Genomic DNA, 27731 nt, shown 5'->3' on the forward strand with positions numbered 1-27731 from the left:
AGTCTACTTTTATATTTTTGGTTTAGAATTTCATCTCTTTTGGTTGAAAATTTAATTATTTTGTTGAAAATTATTTTATTTTTAAGCTTAAAATGCAACTTCCATTTTTTGGTTTCAAAGTGATATTTTTTACTCAAAGGTTCGACTACTTTGTTGGAAATTCATTTATCTTTGTAGGTTGTAGAAATACACCTAGGTAGATTGAAAATTCAACTCTTTTGGCGAAAATATAATTATTTTGTTGAAAATTTATTATTAGAACATTTTTTTGGAAATGAAATTTTTTAGTTATTAATTATTTTTTGGTTAGAAATTAATTTATGTAGGTTGAAAATTCAACTAGTATTTGGTTTTTAATTAACCACTTTCGTTAAGAATTCGTTTTTTGTTAAATTCAATTGAAAATTATTACTTTTTTTTACTACAAATTTAATTAATTTATTTATGTTTGAAAATGTATTTTTGTATTTAAAAATCTAAACTATCTGGTTGTACATTTATCTTTTTTACGTAAAGGTGCAACTATTTGGTTGAAAATGCATCTTTTTAGATTTAAAATTCAATTATTTGGTTGAAAGTTGAACTTTTTTGTTGAAAATTTAATTATTTTTATTTAAAATTCATTTCCCTGTTGCTTTAAACTTTTTTTGTAAATTCCACTGTCTGATTGAAATTTTTTTTCTAAATTAAACTATGTTGATAATTCAGCTTTGCCATAAATTCAAAGATTTGATTAAAACTTAATTAATTTAGGTTGAGAGTTCAACGATTTGGTTAAAAATCCAACTACTTTGTTGTGATTTAAATCATTTCGTTGAAAATTCCATTTTTCTGTTAAAAAGTTATCTTTTTTGGCTAAAAATTCATATTTTTTTGGTAGAAAAGTATTTATTGAAAATTGAACTGTTTGTATAAAAAAGTTGTATTTTTTGCTTTAAAGTTCAACTACTCTATGGTTGTAAACGCGACTATTTAATCCAAAATTAATTTTGTTGTTGAAAGTTAATTCTTCGGTTGAAATTTTATTTTTCAGGTTTAAATTAAACTTTTATTTTAAACATCGAATCTTTTTTTTTTTGTTGTTGAAAATTGTACCATCGCGTTGAAAATCCAAGAAAAATTTACGAATCAATAATTGAAAATGTTTTTATAATATTTAAAAATTCTTTTTTTTCAGCAATGCTTTACAAAAAAATTGTCAGCCATCCGTATTTGGTCTACTGTCCCATGGATTATTCAGGCTTACCAAAAATAGACGAAGACTTAGTTAAAGCTTCTGGAAAGCTTCTCGTTCTTGACAAACTACTCGAAAAACTGAAAGCTAGTGGACACAAGGTTTTGCTCTTTTCGACGATGACACAAATTTTGGACATGCTTGAAGATTACTTATCCTTGCGACCAGACCATCTCTACCTTCGCCTAGATGGGACTACTGACATCGAGGATAGGAAAGAAAGTATCAGTCAGTTTAACAGTGATCCCAACATTTTCCTATTTCTAATTTCTACGAGAGCTGGAGGTATCGGTCTCAATTTAGCATCCGCGGATACTGTCATCATTTATGACAGCGATTGGGTTAGTATTTACTCTTTTTTTTTTTTTTTTAAATCCACAACCAAAATTTCGAATATCTTTTTTATTTTTTCAAAGTTTTTGAACACTTAGGAACATATTTAAGGAAAGTATTATGAGTTTTGTTTTTAAGGTTTTATAGGTATAATATTCTAGAGATTCTTGAGAAAATTCAAAAAGATTGTTCACAATTGCAGGTGTCGAAAAAAAAAATCTAGAAAAGTTAGACATATTTAATTAAAAGAATCTGATCCTATTTTAGAAAAAATTCAAGCCAGCTTGAAAGACACTTAAGACTTTTAGAAGTTTGCAAGAAATTAAATAATATTTGATCAATTTTCGCAAATATTTCAGTCTTAAAGTATTCTTAATTTCTTCAAAAATTTATAATCCTTTTTTACGGACTAAAGTTATTTTTGAAATTTTGCACAATCTTTAAAAATAAACAAGAAATTTCTATAAATCTTTTAGATTTTTTTTTTTACATTAAATATCTGACATTGTAAAATCGGCAAAAAACCGGGAAATAATCGGGAATTTTATGAGACCGGGGAAAACCGAGAAATGAAAGTGAAATTATTTTTAGACCGGGAATTTTACAAAATTTTTAGAGTAAAGAAATGCAGTAAATATATATATAAATAAATTATTTTATAGATGGATCTGTAACTGTTTCAATCCGAAAGTCTTTATAAGGATTGACATTAATATATCATATATTCCGATAATTTTATTTTTAAATAAAAATTTTCAAGATTTATCAATAAAATATTTCTAATTCAGAGTCTCATATATTAAATTTAATAAATGAATTTATTAATACATTATTTCTATTAATTTTTTTAGCCATTAAAAATGTAAACGTGCGTTTTATGTATTTCAACTTAAAAATTACTCCATAATAATATAGACGTAATTAAAGGTTTCTATTAAATTAAAAATATTCTTTGAATGTAAATTATTTAACTTTTAACCCATTTAATTAAAAATTCCCTCATGTAGAAAATGAATAAGTATTTAATATTTAGTAATATTTCACTGTTTATTTAAGGCGAGTAAATTGAAACAAGAATAATTTTAAGAAAGAATACAATTTTTAAATTTTAATTTTAATTTTTAAAGAATACAATTTTAAACTGAATTGTTTTACATAGAAAGCTTTGAATTTCTAGAATTTCGAAGTGGTTCAAAACTTTTAGCGTTACAATTCTGATTGTACTATTTGAAAAGTGTTTAATTTGTAAGTGAAATTGTTAAATTTTGACGTATAAATAACAATGGAACACTTAACATTTGTAGAAAAAATTTAAGTAATTTTAAGAGATATTTAGAAGTTTTTAAAAGATTCAAACTTAATTAAAAATTTGAAATGATTTCAAATAATTTAAACGAAATGTTTTAACAATTTTTTCAGAACTTCTGAATATATTTTTAAATTATTCGAATTTTTCCTACAATTCTTGGAAAATCCGGCAAATTAAAAAAAAATCCTGCAAATTAAAAACAAATCCTTAAAATCTTGCAGGTTCTTTGATCATTTCTTAAATCTCTTAACAGTCTAAATTTTTTGTTTGAAATCTGCAAAAATCTACATTTTATTGTAAATTCGACTGTAAGTATATAAAATTGTTTCAAGTTCTAAATTTAATTCGAATCTGTTTAAAACTTCTAAATATGCCTTAAAATTACTCTAATATTTTTATAAATAATAATTGTTCTATTGTTATTTATGAATTCAAATTTTAAGGTTTTTTTTTTCAATTTTCAGAATTTTTTAAAAATTATAGAAAAAATTCGATTAATTTAAAAATATATTTAAAAGTTCCGAAAACAAATAAAAAAAATATTTTGAATTTGGAAAAATTCAAAACCACTTCGAGATTTCTCAAGATTTTGAAATTACATTTTAAAGCTTGTAAAAGGATGCCTAAACTATTTAAAATTAAAATCATAACTTCTAATTTAAAAAATTTAAAAATTCGCATTAACATTTTTTTTAAATGCTTCAAAATTAACTATAAATTGCCCCAAAATCTTGGAGAAAATCTAGGAATTTGAAGAAAAAATTTGTATCCTCTTGAAATCTTTCTGAATTATTAAAAATCTTCTAATTTTTTTATTCGAAATATCAGAAAACGGATGTTCAACTTTTTGGATGTTCGGCTCCTTTTCTTTTTTGGTAAATTCAACCTTTATTTGAAAGTAATTTTTTAATACAATTTAATATGTAATTTGATAAAATTTAAGTATTTGATTTTTGTTTGAAAACGTGTTTTTCATTATTTAAAAATTTAACGATCTGGTTGTAAATTTTTTTCTTTTTCGGGTATGTTACAGGAATTTTAATCTTTCAACGTCTTTAAAATCAAAAGGATATCAAAGCTTTCAAAATTCTTTACAAACTTGTAATTTTTTTCTTCAAAATCTCAGAAAGGGGATGTAAAGTTTTAAAAAAGTGCCTTTGAGTTAGAATTTTTTATTTATTTTTTTAATCTTTAAAACAAATTTTAATTGTTTTTAAATACTCTTTTAAATTAATTTTCCAACATAAAAAATTAATTTGCATGTTCCTCCCAGATCTTAGAAATTTTTGTATTCATGTTTTGAAGCACTTGAAAAAAAGCTTCAAAATTAGCTTTAAATTTGTTGAAATATTTCAAAATTTAACATTACTTCAGGTATCTTTTAAAATTTTGCGAATTTTTTCACAACTTGTTTGCAAAATACTTCAAAAATAATTTAAAAAATGCCCTTAAAATCTTCCAGATTCATTTTTGACAATTTAGAAAATCTTTCTGAATGTTCTCGGTTAACATTTTTTTTCTTTTATTAAACTTTTATTTTTAATTTACCTAGGAATATTAAGAAAAAATTGTATCCTCTTGAAGCGTTTCAAAATTCTGAAGCTTCGAAATTTTATGTTTGGGATCTTCAAAAACCTATGTATATTTTGTTCAGAATTTTCAGAAATCTTTTGAAGTTAAAAAAAATGTCAAAAACTTCTAATAATCTTTAAAAATGATTTAAAACTTTTCTAAAAATTTTGTTTAAATCCTGCACCATACCAAAAATTGCCTTAAAATGTTAAAAACATTCTTTTTTAACAGTTTTGTAAATATTTTGAAATTTTTTGAAATGTTCTCTTGAAATAATTTCAAAAGCAAAATAAAATTCACAACAATTTACTAGGAATCTTATCATTTTGAAACATTTGAAAACTTAAAAAATTTAAGACTATTTCAAACAATTCAGTTTCAAATTGTTTAGTTTAAAGTATTTTTCAAACAAATAGTCAAGAATTTCTAAATACTAAACAATTGTTTTATATTTAATTAAAAATTTTCAAACTAAATGCGTTCAAAATGGAATATTTTAGACTGAAACCATATTTAAATAGTATTTGAAGTTCAATAGAAGATTTTTTCAATATTCCCTTTAAATTAATTTTCCAAAATAAAAAACAATAAAAAATTTTTCTAAAAACCGTGATAAACTTTTTATTATTTTTTTTAAACCTTTTAGAATTCTCATTTAAAATTTGATATTTCACATTTTTAATGATTAAAAATTTTTTTTTAATACTTCTAAATATCTTTTGAAATTATTCACATTTTCTTATAATTTTTTGAAATTCTGCATAATAGACAAATTGTGTAAAATCTTTCAGATTCTTTTTCGAATAATTTAGAAATTGTTCTCAATTTTGTCTTAAAATTAATTTTTCTAAAGAAAAAATCATTATGCCTTTTTCTGGAAAAATTACAAAACTTGCTTTCGAGTTTTCTACATTCTGTTTCGAAATTTTCATTTCATTTTTAGAATCCACAAGCCGATATCCAGGCAATGGCTCGTTGTCATAGAATCGGCCAGACTAGACCAGTTGTAATTTATAGACTCTGCTCGAAGGGAACATTCGACGAAAAAATTATTCAGCGAGCAGAGGCAAAACGTAAATTAGAGAAAATGGTCATTTCGAAAGCCGATTTCTCCTTTAACCTCAACAACAAAGAGACACTCATAAAACTTCGTGAACTGTTAGAATCGAAAGAATGCGAAGTAGTCTCTCCTGATAAAGATGGTACGTATTAAAAAAAATAAAATATCAGGGGGGCCACTAACTGGGAACACCGGGAATTAGTCTGAAATTAAAAAAAAATAAATAAAACACCGGGAAAAGGTCGGAAATTTGTTGAAAAATCGGGAATTTTGCAGATTTTTTATTACTTTTGTAATAAATTTCGTCTCGCATTCCGAAAAAAATGTATTTGAAATTGTGCTCACTGCTATCAACCATTACAAATTCTTGAAAAGAATTAAAAATTTAGCGATTTAGTTGAAAATTCATCTTTTTGGTTGAAAATTTAATTATTTGGTTAAAATTAATTTTTTTTTTTTAGTTGAAAATTCGTCTTTTGATGAAAAATAAATTGTTTCGTAGAAAATTCGTTTGAAAGTTCATTTCTTTTGGTAGAAGTTTAATCTTTTATGGTAAAAAATATGCAACTGTTTGATGGGAAATTCTTGTATTTTCTTGAAATTACGTCTTTTTTTTGTTGAAAGGTAATCTTTGTGTTTAATTTTTTATATATTTTTTAATTTCATTCAACTGTTCATATTTTCGGGTTAAACATTTTATTTTTTTGTTGAAAATTCAATAAATTAGTTGCATTTTTTTGTCTCTCTTGATTGAACATTGTTTTTTGGTTGTAAATACATCTACTTTGTAAAAAATTCATTTTATCTGTTGAAGATTAATAATTTTGGTAGAAAATTCAACTATTTTCTTCCAAATTAACTTTTTTTTCGTGGAAATTCAATTTTTTTTTGTAGAAAATTCGTCTTTTTGGTTTGCAACTTTTTCTTTTTTTAATATTTTTATTTATTTATATTAATTATTTTAGCGGAAAATTGAAATATTTCCTTAAAATTTGGTAAAAAATTAATCTTATTTTCGGAAAATTCATTTAACTATTCAGCATTTCATATTTTCGAGTTAAATTTTCTTTTCTCGAAAAATCGTTGTTTTCGGCTTGAAAGCTTGACAATTTATTTCAAATTGATGTATTTTTTTTAGAAATAAACTTTTTTGTTAAAAAACAACTGTTTTGTAGAAAATTCGTTTTTTCGTTTAAAAATTATTTTTTTTTTTTTGTAAAAATTCTATATTTTTTGGTAAAAAATTGATATTCTTGCTTCCAAAATTCATCTTGTTGGTTTTTTCATCTATTGTTTTTTTTCTTCAGTTTTGGTAGAATTATTGATATTTTCGGATTCAAAATTTTAATGTTTTGTAAAAAATTCACCTTTTTGGCTTAAAAATTCCACCATTTAATTGAAAATTTCGTTTCTTTTTGCTAAAAAATGAATCTTTTTAGTGGAAAATAAATCTTTCAGGTAGTAAATTTAATTATTTAGTTAAAAATGATCTTTTTTGGTTGAAAATCTCTTCTTGCTTTGATTTGAAAATTTATTTGTTTGGATGAAAATGCAACTGCTTTTAGTTCCAGTTTAATCTTTTTTGTTAAAATTCGACCATTTGGTTTAAAACACATGTTTGAATTTTCTTTTTTTAATTGATCTTCTATTCTAGAAAATGGATTGTTTTGGCTTGAAAATTCATCCTTTTTGTTTAAAAAAAGTACTCTTTTTGTTGAATTATATTTTCGGTTTAAAAAAGCAATTGTTTTGTAGAAAATTTATCTTTAATCAAAAAATGCGACTGTTTTGTGAAAAAATCCTGTATTGTTTTTAAATTACGTCTTTTTTTTTTTTGATAAAACGTTAATCTTCTTGGTTCGAAATTTCCCTTTTTAGGTTTTCATGCAATGTTTTTTTTTTAATTTTTAATATTAATCAACTATTCAAACGTTTATATTTTCTGGTTAGTAATTGAACTGTTTTGAAGAAAATTCGTCTTTTTGTTTGAAAAATCAATAAATTAATTGAATTTTTGTTAAGGATTCATCATTTTATTAGAAAATTCAACTATTTGCTTCCAAATTAACTTTTTTTATGCAAATTCATATTTTCAGGTTAAAAATTCAATTATTTTGTAGAAAATTTGTCTTTTTGGTTCGAAACTTTCTCTTTTTTAAAATTTTTCAATTAATTTATTGTTTTTTAAAGAATTTTAGTGGAAAATTGAATATTTATCTCTGGTTTGAAAATTCATCTCTTTTGGTAAAAAAATGTAAATGTTGGAAATTTGGTGGAAACTGATTGAAAATTCCTCTTTTTGGATTTTCATTCAATGTTTAAGTTATTTTTCAAATTTCGGTAGAAAATTAACTTTTTTCGTTGATAATTCATATTTTTGGGTTACAAATTAATTGCGTTGGCAATTCCTGCATTTTATTGAAAATTAATCTTTTTTTGGCAGCAAATTAATCTTATTGTAGGAAAATTCATCTATTTAGTTGAAAATATAATTATTTGATTAAATATTGATCTTTTTTATAAAAAATTTTACTACTTGTTTAAAGTTGAACTACTCTCTTAAATAATATTTTTTCTTCAAGATTCACCTGTTCGCTTGAAAATTCATTACAAATATTCACTAAAATATTCATCGTTTTTTGTTGGATTGAAATTTTTTTAGATTAAAAATTCATATTTTTTATTAAAAATGAACTAATTTGTGGAAAATTTACTTTTTCGGGTTAAAAGGTAAACTATCTTCTAGAAAATTCGTCTCTTTGCCTTGAAAATTTCACTGTTTTGTTGAAAATGCAGCTATTTATGGTTAAAAGTTTTTAATTAAAAGTTTGCTATTATATATTTGCTTCAGAATCCAACTCTTTTGTTTGAAAGTTTAATAATTGCGTTAAAAATTCCTCTCTTTTTTTAATTTAATAATTTTTATTCAAAAATGCCACTTTTTTGTTAAATATTCGGGTTTTTTTAATAGAAAATTATCCTTTTTTGATAGAAGAGTCATCTTAATTCGTTGAAAATGACCTTTTTTGTTGAAAATCAAAGTTTCCGAGTTGACAGTTTAACATTCTTCTAAAAAATCGATTTTTTTTGTTGAAGTTTAATCTTTTTTTTTTGTAGAAATTTCGTCTTCTTGGATTGAAAATTCAATAAATTGGTTTCATTTTTTTGTCTCTCTTGATTGAAAATTTTTTTGATTATAAGTACATCTACTTTGTAAAAAATTCAATTTGTCTGTTGAAGATTCATCATTTTAGTAGAAAATTCAAATATTTGCCTCAAAATTAACTTCTCTGATGAAAATTTATATTTTTGGGTTGAAATTTGAATTGTTCTGTAGAAAATTTGTCTTTTTGGCATCAAAATTCAAGGATTTGGTAGCAAATTAACCTATTCGATTGAAAATTAATGTTATTCTTTTAAAGTCATACTTTCTGGTTAAAAATTCATTTGTTTTGTAGAAAATTCGTTTTTTTTTTTGCTTCAAAATTTCACAATTTAGTTGAAAATTTCGTCTTTTTTGCTATAAAATTAATTTCATTGGTGGAAAATTCATCTTTTTAGTTGAAAATTTAATTATTTTTTCAAATTGAACTCTTTTGTAGAAAATTTATATTTTCGGGTTAAAGATTCATTTAGTTGGAAATTCCACCTATGTAGTTAAAAATTTAATTATTTAGTTAAATATTTATCTTTTTTTTATATAAAATTTAGCTACTTGGTGTAAAGTTGAACTACTGTGTAAAAAATCATTTTTCTTTAAGATTCACCTATTCGGTTGAAAATTCAACTATATTGTGGAAAATTTATCTTTCAGCTATTTCGTTATAAATCCAAGTATTTTTGTTGAAAATTCATCGATTTTGTGAGTCGTCATTTTCGGTAGAAAAAATCCAGCTGTTTTTGTGAAGATTCGTTTTTTTTTATAGAAAATTGATACTTTTGGATTACATTTTTTTTTAGATTAAAAATTCATCTTTTACCATCGAAAGTCCAAAATCTTTAGTTCAAATTAGATTCATTATATCCTGGATCACAAAAATGCGAATTTTTTTATGGAACGTTACAATTTATATTCTTTTATTGAAATTGAATCAGTTTTAAATTAAAAGTCTATTATTGTATTTTGGGTTCAAAATTCATCTTTATTGGTTAGAAATTCCACTATTTGGTTGCAATTTTTATTGTTTTATTGAAAATGCAACTATTTCAAAAAATAATCTTTTTGGTTTAAAATTAATTATTTTTATTTAAAAAGTCTACTTTTGTATTTTGGGTTTCAGAATTCATCTCTTTTGGTTCAAAATTCTACTTTTTGGTGGGAAAATGAATTATTTTCTTGAAAATTCAACTATTTTGTCATTCATTTTTTTGTGTGGAATAATCAACTCTTTTGTTGAACTTTTGCCTTTTTGGATTGAAAATTCAACTTTTACGGTTGAAATTAATGATTTTCAATTGAATATTTTACTAATATATTTGTGGTACAGAATTCGTATTTTGCTTACAAATTTTATTTATTTGAGAATTTTATTATTTTGCGTTAAATTAAACTATTTTTTTTCTCGAAAATTGAACTTTTTACTTGAAACCAAATAATTGAACTTATGACAAAATGCGTGAATTTTGCACCAACTAATTGAATTTTCAGGTGAAGAAGGGAAATTTGGAATAAAAAGAATAGTTATATTACCAGTTAGAAAAATGAATTTGCAACCAAAAGAAAAAAAAGAACTATCAACCAATTTTTTTCGTGGTAGAATGTTAATCTGCGTGGTGGCTAATTCATTATATTAATTGAAAATTAATTTTTTACTTAAAATTCAACTATTTTGTTAAAAGTTATTTTTTTCTTTTGGTTGAAAATTCATTTTTTAACTGGTAATTTAATTTAATTTCTCTTCTTCAGCTGAAAATTCAATTATTTGGTTCCAAATTTATGCATTTTGTTACAAATTAATAAAAAATTAAATTTTTTCTTTTATTCTGCGTGGTGACTAATTCATCTTGTTGGTTGAAAATTTTGTTACAAAAAGAATTTCTTCTACTTCAGCTTAAAATTCAATTATTTGGTTCAAAATTCACGCATTTTGTTACAAATTAATAAAAAAAAATGCTTAAAAAGTTATTTTTTTATTCTGCGTGGTGACTAATTCATCATGTTGGATGAAAATTTTGTTAGAAAAAGAATTTCTTCTTCAACTGGAAATTCAATTATTTGGTTCAAAATTCATTCATTTTGTTCCAAATTAATAAAAAATAAAATTCTGAAAAAATTCTTTTTTTACAAAAAGAATTTCTTCTACATATAAAAATTCAATTATTTCGTTCAAAATTAATTCATTTTGTTACAAATTAATAAAAAATAAAATTCTTAAATTCTTTTTTTTACAAAAAGAATTTCTTCTTCTACAGCTGAAAATTCAATTATTTCGTTCAAAATTCATTCATTTTGTTGCAAATTAATAAAAAATAAAATTCTTAAAAAATTCTTGTTTTACAAAAAGAATTTCTCTTCTTCACCTGAAAATTCAATCATTTGGTTCAAAATTCATGCATTTTGTTAAAAATTAATAAAAAATAAAATTCTTTTATTCTGCGTGGCGACTAATTCATCATGTTGGATGAAAATTTTGTTTGAAAAAGTACTTCTTCTTCAACTGAAAATTCAATTATTTGGTTCAAAATTCATTCATTTTGTTGCAAATTAATAAAAAATAAAATTCTTAAAAAAATTCTTTTTTTACAAAAATAATTTCTTCTTCTACAGCTGAAAAATTAATTAGTTGGATCAAAATTCATGCATTTTGATACAAGTTAATAAAAAATAAAATTCTTAAAAAATTCTTTTTTTTTTATTCTGCGTGGTGACTAATTCATCATGTTGGTTGAAATTTTTGTTACAAAAAGAATTTCATCTATTTTGCTGCAAAATTTGAAATCACTTATTAATTTTTAAAATAATTAATAAGTATGTAATTAATTAAATAATTATAAACGCGTAAAAGTAAACCGGGAAAAATTAATTTTTGACCGTGAAGAATGGGAGAAATAGCCTGTATTTTTTTTATTTGTTAACAAAAAAGTAAATAGTCAGATATAAGGGAATCTAATTTATTTATTTTTTTTTTCGTTTTCAGTTTTTAGCGAAGAGGAACTTGATAAACTACTCGACAGAAGTGACCTGCATCAATAATTGAAAACGGAAAATCCTAAAGTCCAAAAATTACTCTAGACTGAATTATTAAATTTAATATTTAAATTTACACAAGTTTCAATGACGTTTTTTTTGTGACTTGCTTGTGTATAGATTTTACCTTGAGTGACGTGATGCAGTTAATTATGATAATTATTTATATTTTGATGCCCTAGTAATAAGTTATAAACAAAATGTTTTTATGTTTCTATCACAAGTTTTTAATAATAAAATGCAAAAAATTAAATGAGCTATTTTAATTGGTAAGAGTGATTTGATAGTTTAATAAAAAATGTATTCATCAATTTCAGGCATGGAAAGTCTGAAAAAGTCAAGGAATTGTGCAAAAATTCTAGAAAATCTGGAGAAAAGTCATGGAATTTTGTAAAAGTGACTGGAATTTTTTAGTCGCATTTATTTTAAATTCTTAACTGAAGTGAAAGTGTTAAATTTTTTATTGATAATTTTTTTAGGGTTGCTCTATGTCAGGGAATTTTAGAAAGAGCACCTTTTTTAGTTGAAAATTCCTTTAAAATATAAAATATTTGGCTCTAAATTCATGTATTTTGTTTTAAATTAATCTTTTTATAGTAGAAAGTTTATCTTTCTGGTTGAAAATTAAACTGCTGCATGGAAAATTTGTTTGTTAAGAACTTAATTTTTGTATTGAAAATTGAAGTATTCTATTTTCAGTTACAAATCTACTTATTTTTGGTGAAAATTGAACAAAAATTAAAATATTTGGTTGAAAATGAATTTATTTTCTTTATAATTTTTCGTTATTGGAATAAAATTAATCATCTAAGCTGGATATTGATCTTTTTGGTAAAAAATTCATTTCTTGAGTTGAAAATTATTTTCGTTTTATTGAAAATTAGATTTTTTACTGAATATTGAACCATTTCATGTTTAGTAGAAAATTTATCGATTTTAATAGATATTAAATATTCTTTGTTAAAAATTAATATTATTTGGTTGAAAATTTATTTTGTTTACTAATAATTTAACAATTTGTGGAAATTTTTGTTGTAACATTTTTTTCTGACGGAAATTTTAAAGTAGTCTTTTTTTGGTTGAAAATTTAGCTTCTTCAGTTTAAAATTTATCTTCTTTGGTTGAAAAATCCTTTCCTTGGTTAAAAACTTTATTTTTTTAATTTTAAAAATAGTTTTTTTTTTATCTGAAGATTATTTAAGAAATAATTTTACTATGTTGAAAATTTATTCTCTTTCTAAAAATTCAACTGTTTTGTTGAAATTTTGTTGAAATTTGTTTGAAAATTCCTGTATTTCGTTGGAAATTCACCGTTCCAGGTAGAGTATAAATGCGTGGTGACGAATTCATCATGTTGGTTGAAAATTAATTTTTGTACTCAAACTTCAACTATTTTGTTGAAAGTTCTTTTTTTTTCTTTTGGTTGAAAATTCATTTTTCTGACTGGTAATATAACTTTTCTATTTTTTATTTAAAGTTTCTCTTCTTCAGTTGAAAATTTAAATGTTTGGTTCAAAATTCATACATTTTGCTAAAAATTTATTTATTTTATTGAAAATTTTTCTTTTTTTATTAAAGATTAGGTTTTTTAACAGAAATTTCAACCATTCTATTTTATGTTGAAAACTTATCGTTTTTGATAGAAATTTAATCTTTTTCGTTGAAAATTTAACTATTTCATTACAAATTTATTTTATTTGGTCAACATTTTATTCTTGTACTGAAAATTCAACTATGTTGTTGAAACTTATTTCTTTCTTTTGATTTAAAATTCATTTTTCTAAATGAAAATATAACTCTTACATTTCTGACAGTAAATTTATCTTCGTCAGTTTAAAATTAAATTATTTGTTAGAGAATTCCAGTATTTTGTTAAAAATTTGTAATTTTTCGTAGAATACTAATATTTCTGATAATTAATTCACCTTTTTGGTTGAAAATTCATGTATTTTGTTCAAAATTAATTTTTTTTGTAGGAAATGAATCTTCTTGGTTAAAAATTAAATTCTTTGTTTGAAAATTCTTCTCTTTCTTGACAATTAGTTTATTTAAATGAAAATTTGGCCATTCCATTTTCCGACAAAATGTATCGTTTTTGATTGAAACTTAATCTTCTTTGTTAAAAATTCACCTTTTTAAACAAAAATTGATTTTATTTGTTTAAAATTGATTTTTGTACTGAAAATGTAACTATTCTATTTTAATTAAAAAATGTATCTGTTTCGTTGCAAATTCTTTTTTTTTTTGTTTAATTCATTTGCTTTGCCTGAAAACTAACTGTTAGGTTGAAAATTCCTTTACAAATTTTTAATTTTTAATATTTTTTTTTTTGTAAAATCATGTATTTTGTTTAATATCTTTCACGGTAAAAAAATTAATCTTGTTTGAAAATGTTGAACATTAACTTATTTTCACTAAAAATGGTTTTTTTTGTGGAAACTAAAATGTAACCATTTCTTTTTTTTCCAACAATTTTTTTTTGATAGAAATTGAATCTTTTGCGTGGAAAATACATGCTTGACTAAAAATTCAATTATTTTTGTTGAAAAACCCTTCAAAATTTCATACATTTGTTTCAAAATTCATGTATTTGGTTTAGCATCTTTTTTGGAAAAATATTAATATTGGTTGAAAATATATCTTTTTATTGTTATTTTATTTTTTATTATATTTATTTCTTTAAATGAAAAGTTTTTTAAATTAAAAAAATTAGTTCTTTTAACTGCAAATTTTACTATCTTTTTTATGTTAAAAATTTATCTGGTTTAGATGAAAATTCAACTACTTTGTTGGAAATTCTGTTGTTTTTTTGCTGTTGAAAATGTATGGTTTTTTTATATTGTTGAAAATTTACCTTTTTTCATGCAATTTAATCTTCTATACGTTGAAAATGCATGCTTGACTAAAAATTCAACTATTTTGTTGAAAATTCCTTCAAAAACTCATACATTTGTTTCAAAAATCATGTATTTTTTAAAATATATATTTTGACATCGAATTAATCTTCTTGGCTGAAAATGTATCTTTTTAGAAGAAAATATATTTTTTGTTTGAAAATTAGTTTTTTTTTTAACTGAAAATTTAACTATTTCTTTATTAGTCGAAAATTGATCCTTTTTTATAGAAATTTAATCTTCTTCGTTGAAAATTAATTATTTTACTGAAAGTTATATTATTTTGTTGAAAATTATTGTTTCTCTTGTTAGAAATTTATTTTTCTAAAGGAAAATATTAATATTTCTTATTTTTGTTTTGAAAATTCATTTTTTGAGTTAAAAATTTATCTATTTTAAGTTGAAAATTTATTTGTTAAGATGAAAATTTAACTACTTTGTTAAAAAAAATTTTTTTGAAAATGTATCTTTTTTTTATTCTTTTGTTGCAAATTTGTCTTTTTGGAGGAAAGTTAATCTTTTGGCTTGAAAAATCAACTACTCATTTAACAGTTCATTTTTTTTAAGATTCATTAGTTTATTTAAAAATGTATTTCTTTGATATTTTTGTGTTGAAAATAAAAATTTGATGTCAAAAATTCGTATTTTCGGGTTGAAAACTCATCATTCTGGATGAGGTTTTTTTTATTAATTCTCTGAAAAACCTTTCTTGGTTGAAATTCAACTATTCTTAAAAATTAATTTTTTTTAAGATTAAAAAATAATTTTTTACTTGGTAAATTTACGATTCCGTTTCCTGGTTTTCTAATAGAAAATCATTATTTTTCGAGAAAATAAAATTTTTTATTTATAATTTAATCTTTTCGGAGAATAATAATTTTTTTGTCTTAATTTAACCATTTTAGTTGAACTTGAATTATTTTCTTGAAAACTATTTTTTTCGGTTGAAAAGGAATTTTCTTGATTGAAAATTCATTTTTCCAGTTGAATATTCCATCATTTTAGTTAAAAATTCGTCTTTTTTATTATGTTGAAAATTAATTTTCTTTTTGGATAGAGATTAATTTTTTAACTGAAAATTTATTTTCAGTTATTTATTTTAAAAAAATTATTTTTATTTATTTATTAATTTTGAATTTCAAAATTCAACATTTTGGTTACATTTTTTTTCTCTTGACGGAAAAATATTTCTTGTGTGCAAATTCAACATTTGTATTCGTCTTTTTGCCTGAATTAATTTTGATTATTGAACGTGAAACTATTTATTTTAATTTTATGCTTTGGCGAAACGCAATATTTGAATTTGCCGCTTTATTCATACCAACCTTGTAGTTTGTGTAACATATGTGACATAATGCGTTTCTCATTTTACAAGTCTGTATGTTTCATGGCGTGAAATTATACAACAGCTATGCTGAAAAGCTGGAAATCTACATTACCATGAATGATTTTGATTTCAGCGGGAAATTCGGAAATATTTGAATTTCTTAAGGGCATGTGATACTTAGAAAATTGTCGATTTTACCAGTTTTAGGTTCCGACGGCTTTTTTTCTTTAATAATCAATATTTTGTCTTAAAAATTTGGGACATGATAGCGAACATGCTAACGGACATCCCCACACACTTTTTGTTTGGTTTAAATTAAAAAAGTTTTAATTTAGCATTAAAGGCATGTGATACTTACAGTTTCCCCGGCTTTTTTCCATAAAAATGAAAATTTTTTAAAACTGAATTCGGAGATGCTATAAAATATCATAACGGACGTCCCCGGACTCTTTTTTGAGGGATAATAAGAAAAAAATTTATTGTGCTAAATAAAAATTTTATGCATATGTATTATTTTGCTTTTAACAAGCTAGAGCTTCTTTTTCTCTCAGCTCTCAGTACGTGCGTGTAGTCAGTTCAGAGTAGTTACGTTAATGCTCAATTAGATTTCAAATTTTTCATACAAAAGTTGTGTGCATTTTAATTAAGAAACCTTTTAATTGTAAGAGTGCGTGACCTAATTCGACCTAAAGTGACTTAATTTAACCTAAAGTTGGATCAAATATAAAAGAAATTACTAAATTACAATTAAAAAAGTGTTTGAATTTAAAAGAAGAAGCCTTTTTCTATTCCAGTTTCAGGCAAACGTTTCAAAGTTTTAACGCAGAAACGAACTCGGAGGAAACTGAAGAGAAGATAATAATTAAGTATTAAAATTCGAATTTAGCGGCAATTAAGGAACTTCTACAATTCAACGATAGATGGAACTACCAGGCCGGGACGTAACAGGACTTTTAATTTTTTTATTTCACATTGGTAGCACTAGCACTGCCAATTTTTGTCTGCATTTCTGTCATGGCGGAAAGCCGAAAAAAATGAGTTAAAAATTTAAATAATAATAGGATAGTGAATTTATAAACAAGAATTAAAAATGTTAACCCGGAGAGTTGCTTTGTTGCAACAATATTCATGTCTGAAAAGTGTTTATTCGCGCAAAGCGACGGAAGCAAAGGTTAATCCTTCAGATTTGGCTTTCCCTGCCAAGACCAGGTTACCTATTCCAAAACCCAAAAGTCCAAAAAGAGATCCATTTGTTAAAGAATTTTTCATAGGAAAATTTGATAATGAAATCTTGGCATACCCCGAGGTAAGTAAACTTATTCAAATCGAAAATGGATCAAAAGTTTTGGCTTGAGAGTGGGTTCGGCGAATTCACATGTTAGATAACCTCAACTTCCTTGATTCGATTTTCTTCGTTTATTATTATCCTTTTGTGTGTTTGACAAGTTTATGTTAAAGTTTGTTTATGCTACAAGTAGTTAATCCTAAAAATTGTTGCTCACCTATTTTGAATGAAAGAAGTGACGAATTCAAAAGATTATACATAATTGTACTAAAACAGAACAAAAATCTAAAAAATTTACGTTTTTCTTCGTTTTAAGCTTCGTTGACTTAAATACTTTTTTTTTTAATCACTTTTTTCAATAATTTACATTATTCAGGGTGGCGCCTAATCCAGGAAACCGGTAAATGACAGTGAATTTTTTTTGTCCGGGAACTTTACAGATGTTTAGAAAAAAAAACCCGGTCCAAGTTTGATTTTAACAGTTTTTAAAAATAATCTGTTGAATTTTGATCTTTTTAAATTATGGTATGATTTATTTTGCAATGCTTAATTCGAAAATCTTTCACTTACAAATTTTCCATTTTGGATTTTAATTTTAAATCGAAATTTTTTCATTTAAAGAATTTTAAAATTTAGTTTCAAAGACTTAAAAAATAAAAATGAATAGCGTTTGTAATCGAAAATTTTCGATAAAAAGCCTTTTTTGTTGATTAAATGTTAATATAAATCCTAATGATTTTTAAAATTGAACTATACATCACGGCATAATAAGTGAATAATTTATTTTACAAGATTCGTAAATGTCTGATTGAAATTTTATAAACGATTTTCAATTTTTAAATAACTTCAAAATAAATTTGAATTTATTTAATTCAGAAAAATAACAATTGCTTAATATTTAAAAATATTTTATTTTTTATGTAAAATCAGTAGTTATAAATCAAATATTTAAAACTAAACAAAAAAACTAAACTTTAAGTTTTACAATTTTGATTGAAAGCAAATTAAGTATGAACCATGAACAGTTGGATTTTTTTACTTGTTTCCATTATTTCAATTTGAAACTTGAAAAAAATGTGAAAAAGGGGATGTTTATATTTTTGGTTAATAATATATCTTTTTTTGGATGAAAATTGCTATTTCTTATTTAGAAATGAAACTGGTTGCTTGAAATTGATGTATTTCGTAGAAAAATACACATTTTTTCTAGACAATTAATTTTTGTGATTGAAAATTGATCTTTTTAGTATAAAATTCAACTATTCCAGTTAAAAAATAATGGTTTTAGTTGAAAATTCATAAGTTTTTTGAAAATTAATTCCTTCAACGGAAAATTTAACTATTCCATTTTTTGTTGAAAATTTATCTTTTCTTTTTTCAAAATTAACTTAACTTCGTTTGAAAACGTCACTATTTTTTGAAAATTAGTTGTTTTTTTTTAACTAAAGAAGTAGCTTCCAGTTTAATATTCCATAATTTCAGTTACAAATGCATCTCTTTGGTTGAACATTAATTGTTTTTACTGAAAATTTAACCATTTAATTTTTGTTGGACAATTTATCTTTTTTATTTCAAAATTCATGTATTTTGTTGATAATAATTTTTCTTTTTTGGTAAAACTTAATCCACTTGGTTGGAAAATTATTTTTTAGTTTAAAAATCAACTATTCCAGCTAAAGATTCGTCGTTTAAGTTGAAAATTCGTTTTTGGTTAAAAATTTAACTATTCGATTCGGAAATTTATCATTTCAGTTGAAAATGCATTACTTTGTTTAAGCGTTAATTTATTTTTAAACTAAAATTTAACTATTCCATTTTTGTTTGAAAATTTGTCTTTGTTAGTTTAAAAATTAAATTATTTGGTTGAGACTCGATTTATTTGGTTGAAAAATCGCCTTTTTGTAGAAATTTAATTTTTCTGGTTAAAAATTCATCTCTTTTTGGTATAAAATTCAACTATTCCAGTTGGACATTCAGCATTTTAGTTGAAAATTTATCAGTTTCGTTAAAAGTTAATTTTTTCAGCTGAAAGTTTAACCGTTCCGATTATACTTGAAAATTGACTTTTTCTACTTCAAAATTTAACAATTTGGATGTAAAGTTGCCTGTTTTTTAATTCAAAATTACTTAATTTATTTGAAAATCCACGTATTTTCTTTAAAAATAACTTGTTTGTTAGAAAATTGCCTGTTTTTGGTAGAAAATAATTTATGTCTGAAAGTTAATCTCAATCTTTACAAATTCATCTTTCTGGTTAAAGATTTACAATTTTGTTGGTTAAAAATTATTATTTTTTAAACTACAAATGGTAATTATTCAATTTTTGGTTGACAGTTTATATTTTTTAGTTGAAAACTCAGGTATTTCGTTGGAAATTCGTCTTTTTTGGTAGAAATTAATTTTTTGGTTTAAATACATCTCTTTGGTTAAAAATTTATTTTTTAACTACAAATTTAAGTATTTAGTTTTTGGTTAATAAATTAATTGAAAATTCATCCTTTGGTTGTTTGAAAATGTAACTATTTTTTTGAAAGACAGTTTTTTTTCAAGATATTTTTTTGTGGAAAGTTATTTTATATTTTTTCTAAATATTCAACTATTTCGGTTAAAAATACAACTACTCCAGTTGAAAATTCATCAGTTTGGTTGAAAATAATTCCTTCAATTGAAAAGTTGAACGTCCACTTTTTGTGGAAAATTGATATCTTCTTGTTCAAAATTAAACGATTTGGATGCAAAATTTATCATTTTATTAAAAAATTCATCTTTTAGGTCAGAAATGAAATTACTTTGTTGAAAGTTGAACTTCTTTGTTAAAAATAATTTTGTTTGTTTGTTGAAGATTAATCATTTTAATTAAAAATTCATTTCTTTGGTTGAAATATATATTGTTTTATTGAGAACTTCTTTTTTCTTTCAATGAAAAAGAACTTTTTCATCGAAAATTTAACTATTTTTTTGGTTCAGAATTCAATTTTGAACGGGAAATTCAACTATTCTATTTTTGGTTGACATTTTATCTTTTTTTGATGAAAATTTAAGTATTTGGTTGAAAATTGATATTTTACATTTAAAAATTAAACTATTTTTTTCAAATTCATGTAGCTTGTGGAAATTTGGTCTTTTTTGGTACAAAATCAATCTTATTTGTTAAAAATTCATCTTTTTGGTAGGTATAAAATTTAACTATTCAAGTTGGAGATACATCATTTCAGTTGAAAATTTATCAGTTTCGTTGAAAGTTAAATTTTTCAACTGAAAATTTAATCTTTTCACTTGAGCTGAAAGTTGACCTTTTATATTTGAAAATTTAACAATTTAGATGTAAATTTGCCTGTTTAAACTGAAAATTCATTTATTTCGTTGAAAATCCACGTATTTTGTTTAAAATAATACTTTTCTGTTAGAAAATCAACTCTTTTTGGTAGAAAATAATTTATTTGTTTGAAAGTTAATTTTAATTTTTAAAAATTCTTCTTTGTGGTTAAAAATTCAAGATTGCCAGTTAAATATTTATCATCTTAGTTGAAAATTCATCGTTTAGGTCATAAATAAAATTATTTGGTTGAAAGTTAAAGTCTTTTTTTGTGCAAATTAATTTTTTTGGTTGAAGATTCATCATTTTAATTTAAAATTAATTTCCTTGGTTAAATTATGAGCTGTTTTTTTTTAAACTTATTTTTTCTTTTGATAAAAAGGAATTTATTGCCAAAAATTTAACTATTTTATTTTTAAAAATATTTTGATTATTTTTTTAAATTTTAGTTATTTTAACTGAAAATTTAACTATTATTCCAGATGAATATTCCAATATTTTAGTTAAAAATTCATCTCTTTTGTTGAACATTCATTTTTTAAATAAAAATTTAATTATTCAATTCTTAGTTGAAAATTCATCTTTTTTTGTAGAATTTAATTTTTTAGTTTAAAATACATCAATTTGTTTGAAAATTATTTTTTTAACTAAAAATTAGGTATTTAATGTTTGGTTAAAATATTTTTTGAAAATTCATCGTCTTAGTTTTAAAATATTCACTTGTTTGGAAATGTAAATATCATTTTGAAAGATAGTTTTTTAAAAAATTATTTTTTTTTTAAATCATTTTAGTTAAAAATTCATCTCTTTGGTAGAATTTGATCTTCTTGGTTGAAAATTCAGCTATTTGGTCAACAATTCTTTTTTCTAGTTCAAAAACCAACTATTCCAGTTAAAGTCTTACAATTTTAGTTGAAAATTCCAAAATTTGGTTTGAAAATGTAACTATTTTTTTGAAAGACAGTTTTTTTTTTAAAGTTAGTTTTTTTTTGTGTAAAGTAATTTTTCTTTTTATTTCGCTTGAAGACTCAGTGTTTTAGTTCAAAACTATTATTTTCCGCTTCAAATTCAAATATTGCAGTTGAAGATTAATCATTTTAGTTGATAACTCATCACTTGGGTTGAAAATTGAACTACTTTCTTGAAAATGCATTTAAAATTGAGATATTTGGTTCAAAATTAATAGATTAAAATTTGTTCTGTCTTGTGTTAAAGGATGTGAGGAATGAACGTCATGAATTAAAATAAATTTTTGTGTTTAGAGACAAACATGCATATGTTTCTTTTATCTGACTAGTAAAATTGAAAATTTTGACCGTAAAAAACCAGCCAATGGCCACCCTAATTTATATTTCGTATTCAAAAATAGGAGGACCGCCAGGTTCTCTCTTTTCATTAATCGTTTTGATAAACAGCATATATCCTAATTTTACAACTGCCTATATGATCCTAAGATTAGCAAAATCTTGTTGTAATTCCAGCCGCAGACAGATGAGAGGCATAGGGAATTTAGCGAATGGCTCAAGCCTATTCAAGAGTACATAAAAACCGTCGACGCAAAAACGGTTTACGAGAGCCCCTCATTCTCCGCAGAAATGCGCGAGAGGCTCAAAGAGCTAGGAGTCTACGGCGGTAGAATATCATACGACTACGACGGAATCGATTTATTAGACTCGGAATATCTGAAACTCGTCGAAACTCTATCAGTTGTTCCAAAAGTGGGTATGAATCTCATCACCACCAACAACTTTCCCGTCGAATTATTAAAAAAAAGTGGCACAGTCGAACAAAAGTATCAGTACCTCAGACAAATCGCCAGCGGACACTACGTCCCAGTAACTTGTGCAAACGAGTCCGAGTACAGAGTTGATCCCGAAAAATTATTTACAACGGCCGTTCTTTCCGACGACGAGACCTACTGGAGTTTGAGCGGTCAGAAAACATTCATCCAACAAGACAATAATGCCAATCTTTTTATTGTTTATGCACGCGGCCAAGTGGGTGGTGACAGGCGGAAATTGGAAAATACCATTTCAGCATTTATCGTCGATAAAAATAGTCCAGGTGTCGGCGAGTGCATACCGGTCAAGTCGCCCTGGCTGGGAAGCGACAATATGTTCGCCGTGAAATTTGACAATGTCAAGGTTCCTTACGGAAATTTGATTGGCCAGATTGGGGATGGCGTGGACACCCTGGAAGAGTACTTCCTCTCGGACCTGGTGTTCTCTGCGGGTGTTTATATCGGCATTTTGAAGAATTATTTGAACGCTTTGATCAAGAATGTGATTAATAATGGTATGTACGATCGGGAATCTGTGCAGAGTGTCATTTCGAGAACGGCCGGTTCGCTGTATGCAATGGAGAGTGTTGCCTATTTGACGACTGGTCTTTCGGATTTGTATGAGGGACAAGATTTGAGGGCCGAGAAAATTATTGCCAAGGAATTCTGCAGCAGAGAGTGCATCGAGAGGTTGCAGGAGGGATTCAGACTTTTGGACACGCATATTTGTATGGGAACTTATCCCTTGGAACATGTAATTATTTTTTCTTCCACTTTATTTCAGTAATCTTTAAACTAGATCGCTTATTGTCGAAAATTCAAGTATTTGGTTGCAAATTGGTGTATTTTTATTTTTTAAATAAATAGTTTTTTTTTTCTTTTTTTGGCTGAAAAATATTTCTCATTACGTGCTGCGCTTTGCACCAAGTTTGAGCGCGTTTTCGTACGTTTAATGCGTTCACTTTAACTACATTTTTTCAAATATTGTAAACTTAAATCGAAAATTGTGATTTAAACTTCGGAGGAATTACAGCCATAAATTGTAACTGAATTTTTTTCGATTTGTTTTTAAAGAAGGTTCTCAAAGCTCGAAACTCGCGTTTTGCGCTCGATAATTCGTGTCTAATTAAAAAACTTTATCAAGATAATTTATAAATCTTGTTAAAATCTACTGAAAATAACGTTTTCAACTTATGGTTCTTTTAAAAAAACAAAATTTTATATTTTTGAAAATGATCCAACTTTTGGAACTTTTGTTTAATTAAAAAGTTTCATGATAATAGTTTCGAAAAACATATATTTTACATCTATTAGAAATTTGGATTGATATTTCTTAACCTATTACAATGTTTTCCCCCCTTTTTAGAAAATTTTCAAAATGTTGAAAAGCAGATAACTTTTTGAAGTTTTATCGAATTTAAAAATGTCATTAAGATAATTTCCAAATAGTTTTAACTCGTATCAGAAATTTTTTAAAAAATTGATAAAACTCATAAAAAAATTTTATTCAAATTTTGAAAAAGCTCAAACTTTTTGAATTTTTGTCTAATCGAAAAATTTAACTGACACCTTTTCTAATTATACTTGATATCTAGTAATGAATTTAAATGAAATTTCTTAATTTTTTAGACAAAATTTTTTTTCTATTTTTCTAAACATTTTCAACATTTTTAAAACTATATAATTTGTCTAATTTTCATCGAAATTGAAAATTTTATCAGAATAATTTGATTATCTTCTACCCATCTATAAGAAACTTTGACAAAAAATTTTTAATTTGAAATTTGAAACTTTTACTATTTTGTGAAAGTTTTTGGTTGTTTGTTTAAAAAAAAATTGATTTTTTAAACTCAAAATGTAACTATATTCAATTTTTGTTTGACAATGTATCTCTTCTACTTGAAAATCTGAAAATTCGTCTTTTTTTTGGTAAAAATTAATCTTTTACGTTGAAAACTTATCATTTTTGTTAGAAATTCAACTATTGCAGTTAAAAATTCAAAATTTTGGTTGAAGCTTCATGTTTTTTGTTTTCAAAATTCAACTATTCGATTTAAGGATTTATCATTTTATTTGAAAATTCATCACTATTTGAAAATGTAAATATTTGTTTGAAAACGATTTTTTTAATTATTTGGTTTTCTTACTAAAAAAGTAACATTAATTTTTTAATTTTGGAAGATGTAATTATTTTTCTTCCATTTTATTTCAATAATACTTCAATCAGAGATTTGACGGAAATTTTCGTTCTATTACGTTATTTATAGAAGAAAAACGATTAGTTTTTATTAAACTTTGATCTGCTACCGGAAAAAACTGGAATTTTCAGGATGTTCTTTTTTGAGAGATCGCTTCATTTTTTTTGCAATATAAAATTGATTAAGAATGATTCTTTGTTTTAAAAGTAGCTTCATATTACATTTTTTAAAAATATTTCGTTGAAAATTAGTTTCTCGTTTGGTTTTAAATTATTTTTTTTTTTTTAGCTTAAAACTTAATTTCTATTTTTGATTAAAATTGATCGTTTATAGTCGAAAATTCAAGTATTTGGTTGAAAATTGCTGTATTTTGTTTTAATTTAATCATTTCTTTGCCTTTTTTCTCTCTTGGCTAAAAAATAATTTTAGTTGAAAATTCATCTCTTTGATCAAGCATTGATTTTTTAAACTGAAAATTTAACTATTCAATTTTTGCTTGACAATGTATTTTTTTAGTTGGAAATTCATATATTTTTCTGAAAATTCGTCTTCTTTTTTCTAAAATTAATCTTCTGGTTGAAAATGTATCATTTTCGTTCGAAATCTAACTATTCCAGTTAAAAATTGTTGTTAAAACTTCAGGTTTTTGGGTTTAAAATTTAACTATACCATTTAAGGGTTTATCATTTTATTTGAAAATTTATCACTATTTGAAAATGTAACTATTTTGTAAGTGAAATTGTTCAATTTTTGTGTTTAAACAACAATCGACACTTATTATTTGTAGAAAAAATTTTGAGTAATTTTAAAAAGTATTTAGAAGTTTTGAAAAGATTTAAAATTAATTTTAAACTTTCACAGCCTAATTTAGAACAAAAGGCTTCAAAAGAATAAAAAAATCTTCTTAAGATTCTTAGCAAAATTGAAAATAATTTTTCATTTTAGAAAATTATTTTAAGAAAATATTGAAAAAGATTTTAAAATGTTTCTAAAATTGTTAAAAAAGAATCTTGAAGATTTTAAGAATTTTTTAAATTTAATTTGCAGGATTTTCTAACAATTGTAGAAAAAATTCTATTTATTTCAAACGATATTTAGAAGTTTAAAAAAAATTTTAAATTTAAATAAATTTAAAATAACTTTCAGATTTCTCAAGATTTTGAAGTAAAATTTCGAAGCTTTTCAAGGATGTTTAAACTATTTGAAACGAAAATAATGTGAATTATAATTTAAGAAGTGTTGTCTCAAAACAAATTCATTTTTCAATTTCTAACGTTTCTAGCTTATATGTTTTTTAAACAAATAATACACTTTAACAAATTGAAATTTTTTTCCATTTTTGTGTGAATCTTTGAACTTATTAATTTATAAAAGTTAAAAATGATAAATTTTGCAGTTTATCTGCATTTGATTTAAAATTGTTTAATTGAAAAGCGTTACCACCTTCCATTTTTTACGTGTAAATTATTGAGAATAATAGAAGATAATTAAAATTTGACTTTTCAAAAATCATTCTATAATATTGTCCTTTGATGCACTCTTTTAGTGTCCTAAACTAAAGGTCAACTTCACTAGCCAGTCATTTTGGATAAAAATTGAAAAAGTGAGCGCATTTTGGATATTTTTGAGACCACTTATTTCAAAATTCAAAATTTTTTTGTACGGACGATATGAAAAAAAGTCAAGAGAAGAAAAAGTTTGATTTTTAAATGCCCTAAGATGATTATCATAAGAACTTTTTGAATTTTCTTCAAAAATCAAAAAGTCAAATTTTGACAGCATACGAACTAATGGAAAATCCAAAAATAACATTTTTTCATTCAACAATTTCACAGTATTTCAAAGATTTTCAAATATATAAATGCATTAAAAAAATATATAAAAAGAGGTAAGGCTGGTAAGTAGACTAATATCAATTTATAGGAATGATATAAAATTTCGTTAAAAATTCGTTCTTTAAAGCCGAAGGAGCTTTAACAAACGAGAATTCACAATCACCAAATTACTTTTGTCGATGCTTTTACTTTTAGTTTTAAAATGTCTGTGCACAAAGATCAAGCGTGTAGCGCGATATAAAAATGTTGTGGAGCGCGAAGCGCGAGAACCAACAGTCGCGCACCCTGGGCGCGCTCAAACTTGCAAGTTCAGCTTTAGAGTTTGAATTTTTTAAATTTATTGGCCGTAAAAAATGTTTGCGAACCGGGGAACAACCGAGAAATGACCGGGAATATTTTTCTTGGATTAAAACGGTCACCCGATAATAACAATTGTGAAATTGGTCTAGGTGATGAGGAACCACATGTTCGGAATGCAGGGCGATGCCGATTTAAAGACATATGCCGGATTATTAGGAATCAAATACGCAGGATCTTTCCTGGGGGACTATGTGAAGAAGAGCAGGAACCCGCTGGAATATCCTCAATTCGTAATCAAAAAATTATTTGGCATCGTACCAGACTTCAAGCGACTTTATCTCGAAGAAAATCTTCATCCTTCTTATCAAACCCACGCTCATTATCTCGAGGAGGCCTTCGGCAGAATGGACAGATGCACCCGGCTTCTTCTAGTCCGCTACGGTGCCCAATTGATGACTCATGAAATGGATGTTCAGCGTTTGAGCGAAATGACCTCACTCATTTATGTGGTGACTGCACTTTTTGGACGAGCTTCTAGGGCTTATTGCATTGGTCTCAGGAACGCAGATTATGATATGAAAGTCGCATCTGCTTTTGCTTATAAGGCTTGGCATCGAATAGAATTCCTCGGCAAAGAAATTGAACACGGCGATTATCTCAATGGTAATATGTATCATAAAGAAGTTTCTCAGCGACTGTACGAGATGAAAAATTATTGCCTGGAGCATCCTCTGGAGAGGAACTGGTAAAACGGTATTTCCTAGGTTTAGTTGTAATCTTCCGAGGATTTGGAAATTAATGTAAGTCCTTAAATAACATTTCTTTGAAGTGTACAGTTTTTGTATCAATTGTTTTGACTCTTGTAGATAATTCAGATGTTTTCGGGGTGGTGTCTACCTGATCGGGATTTTTCTCTGCAATGTGCTAATATGCAACTTAAAAGAGATTATGTATATTTTATTAATATTAATTCTTAGTTGGAACAGTGATTTTTCGAGAAAAAAAAAAATAAATTCTACCGTACTTTTTTCTCTCGAGACGAGATTCGAGACAAGACCAGATTCGAGGCGAAAGACTCAATTTTTGTTGAAAATTCATCCA

The 27731-nt window shown here is 24.6% G+C and overlaps 2 protein-coding genes across 2 annotated transcripts in view; both read left to right on the top strand.

The window, feature by feature from the left end:
• LOC117177838 (lymphoid-specific helicase-like) overlaps window positions 1-11819 on the top strand; it is a 40582-nt gene extending 28763 nt beyond the window's left edge. The window contains exons 5-7 of the mRNA XM_033368823.1: window positions 1178-1575; window positions 5392-5650; window positions 11646-11819. Of these exons, the coding sequence (XP_033224714.1) occupies window positions 1178-1575; window positions 5392-5650; window positions 11646-11701 (713 nt within the window). The 3' untranslated portion in view covers window positions 11702-11819. The remainder of the gene's footprint in view (window positions 1-1177; window positions 1576-5391; window positions 5651-11645) is intronic.
• A 5089-nt stretch (window positions 11820-16908) lies between these two features.
• On the top strand, window positions 16909-27463 carry LOC117178294 (complex I assembly factor ACAD9, mitochondrial). Its single transcript, XM_033369659.1, has 3 exons — window positions 16909-17222; window positions 21999-23051; window positions 26780-27463. Exons 1-3 carry the CDS (start codon window positions 17007-17009, stop codon window positions 27377-27379), a joined length of 1869 nt encoding a protein of 622 aa, XP_033225550.1. The 5' UTR covers window positions 16909-17006; the 3' UTR covers window positions 27380-27463.
• Window positions 27464-27731: the final 268 nt, after the last annotated feature.

The sequence above is a fragment of the Belonocnema kinseyi genome, chromosome 8 (assembly GCF_010883055.1).
Source record: "Belonocnema kinseyi isolate 2016_QV_RU_SX_M_011 chromosome 8, B_treatae_v1, whole genome shotgun sequence".
Taxonomy (NCBI): Eukaryota; Metazoa; Arthropoda; class Insecta; order Hymenoptera; family Cynipidae; genus Belonocnema; species Belonocnema kinseyi.

Bases quoted from the DNA above. Each gene is read 5' to 3' on its own strand.
- LOC117178294 (XM_033369659.1), top strand. From the start codon at position 17,007: ATGTTAACCCGGAGAGTTGCTTTGTTGCAACAATATTCATGTCTGAAA. The intron at 17,223-21,998 runs GTAAGTAAACTT...TTGTAATTCCAG, and splicing joins AAATCTTGGCATACCCCGAG to CCGCAGACAGATGAGAGGCA. The intron at 23,052-26,779 runs GTAATTATTTTT...AAATTGGTCTAG, and splicing joins GAACTTATCCCTTGGAACAT to GTGATGAGGAACCACATGTT.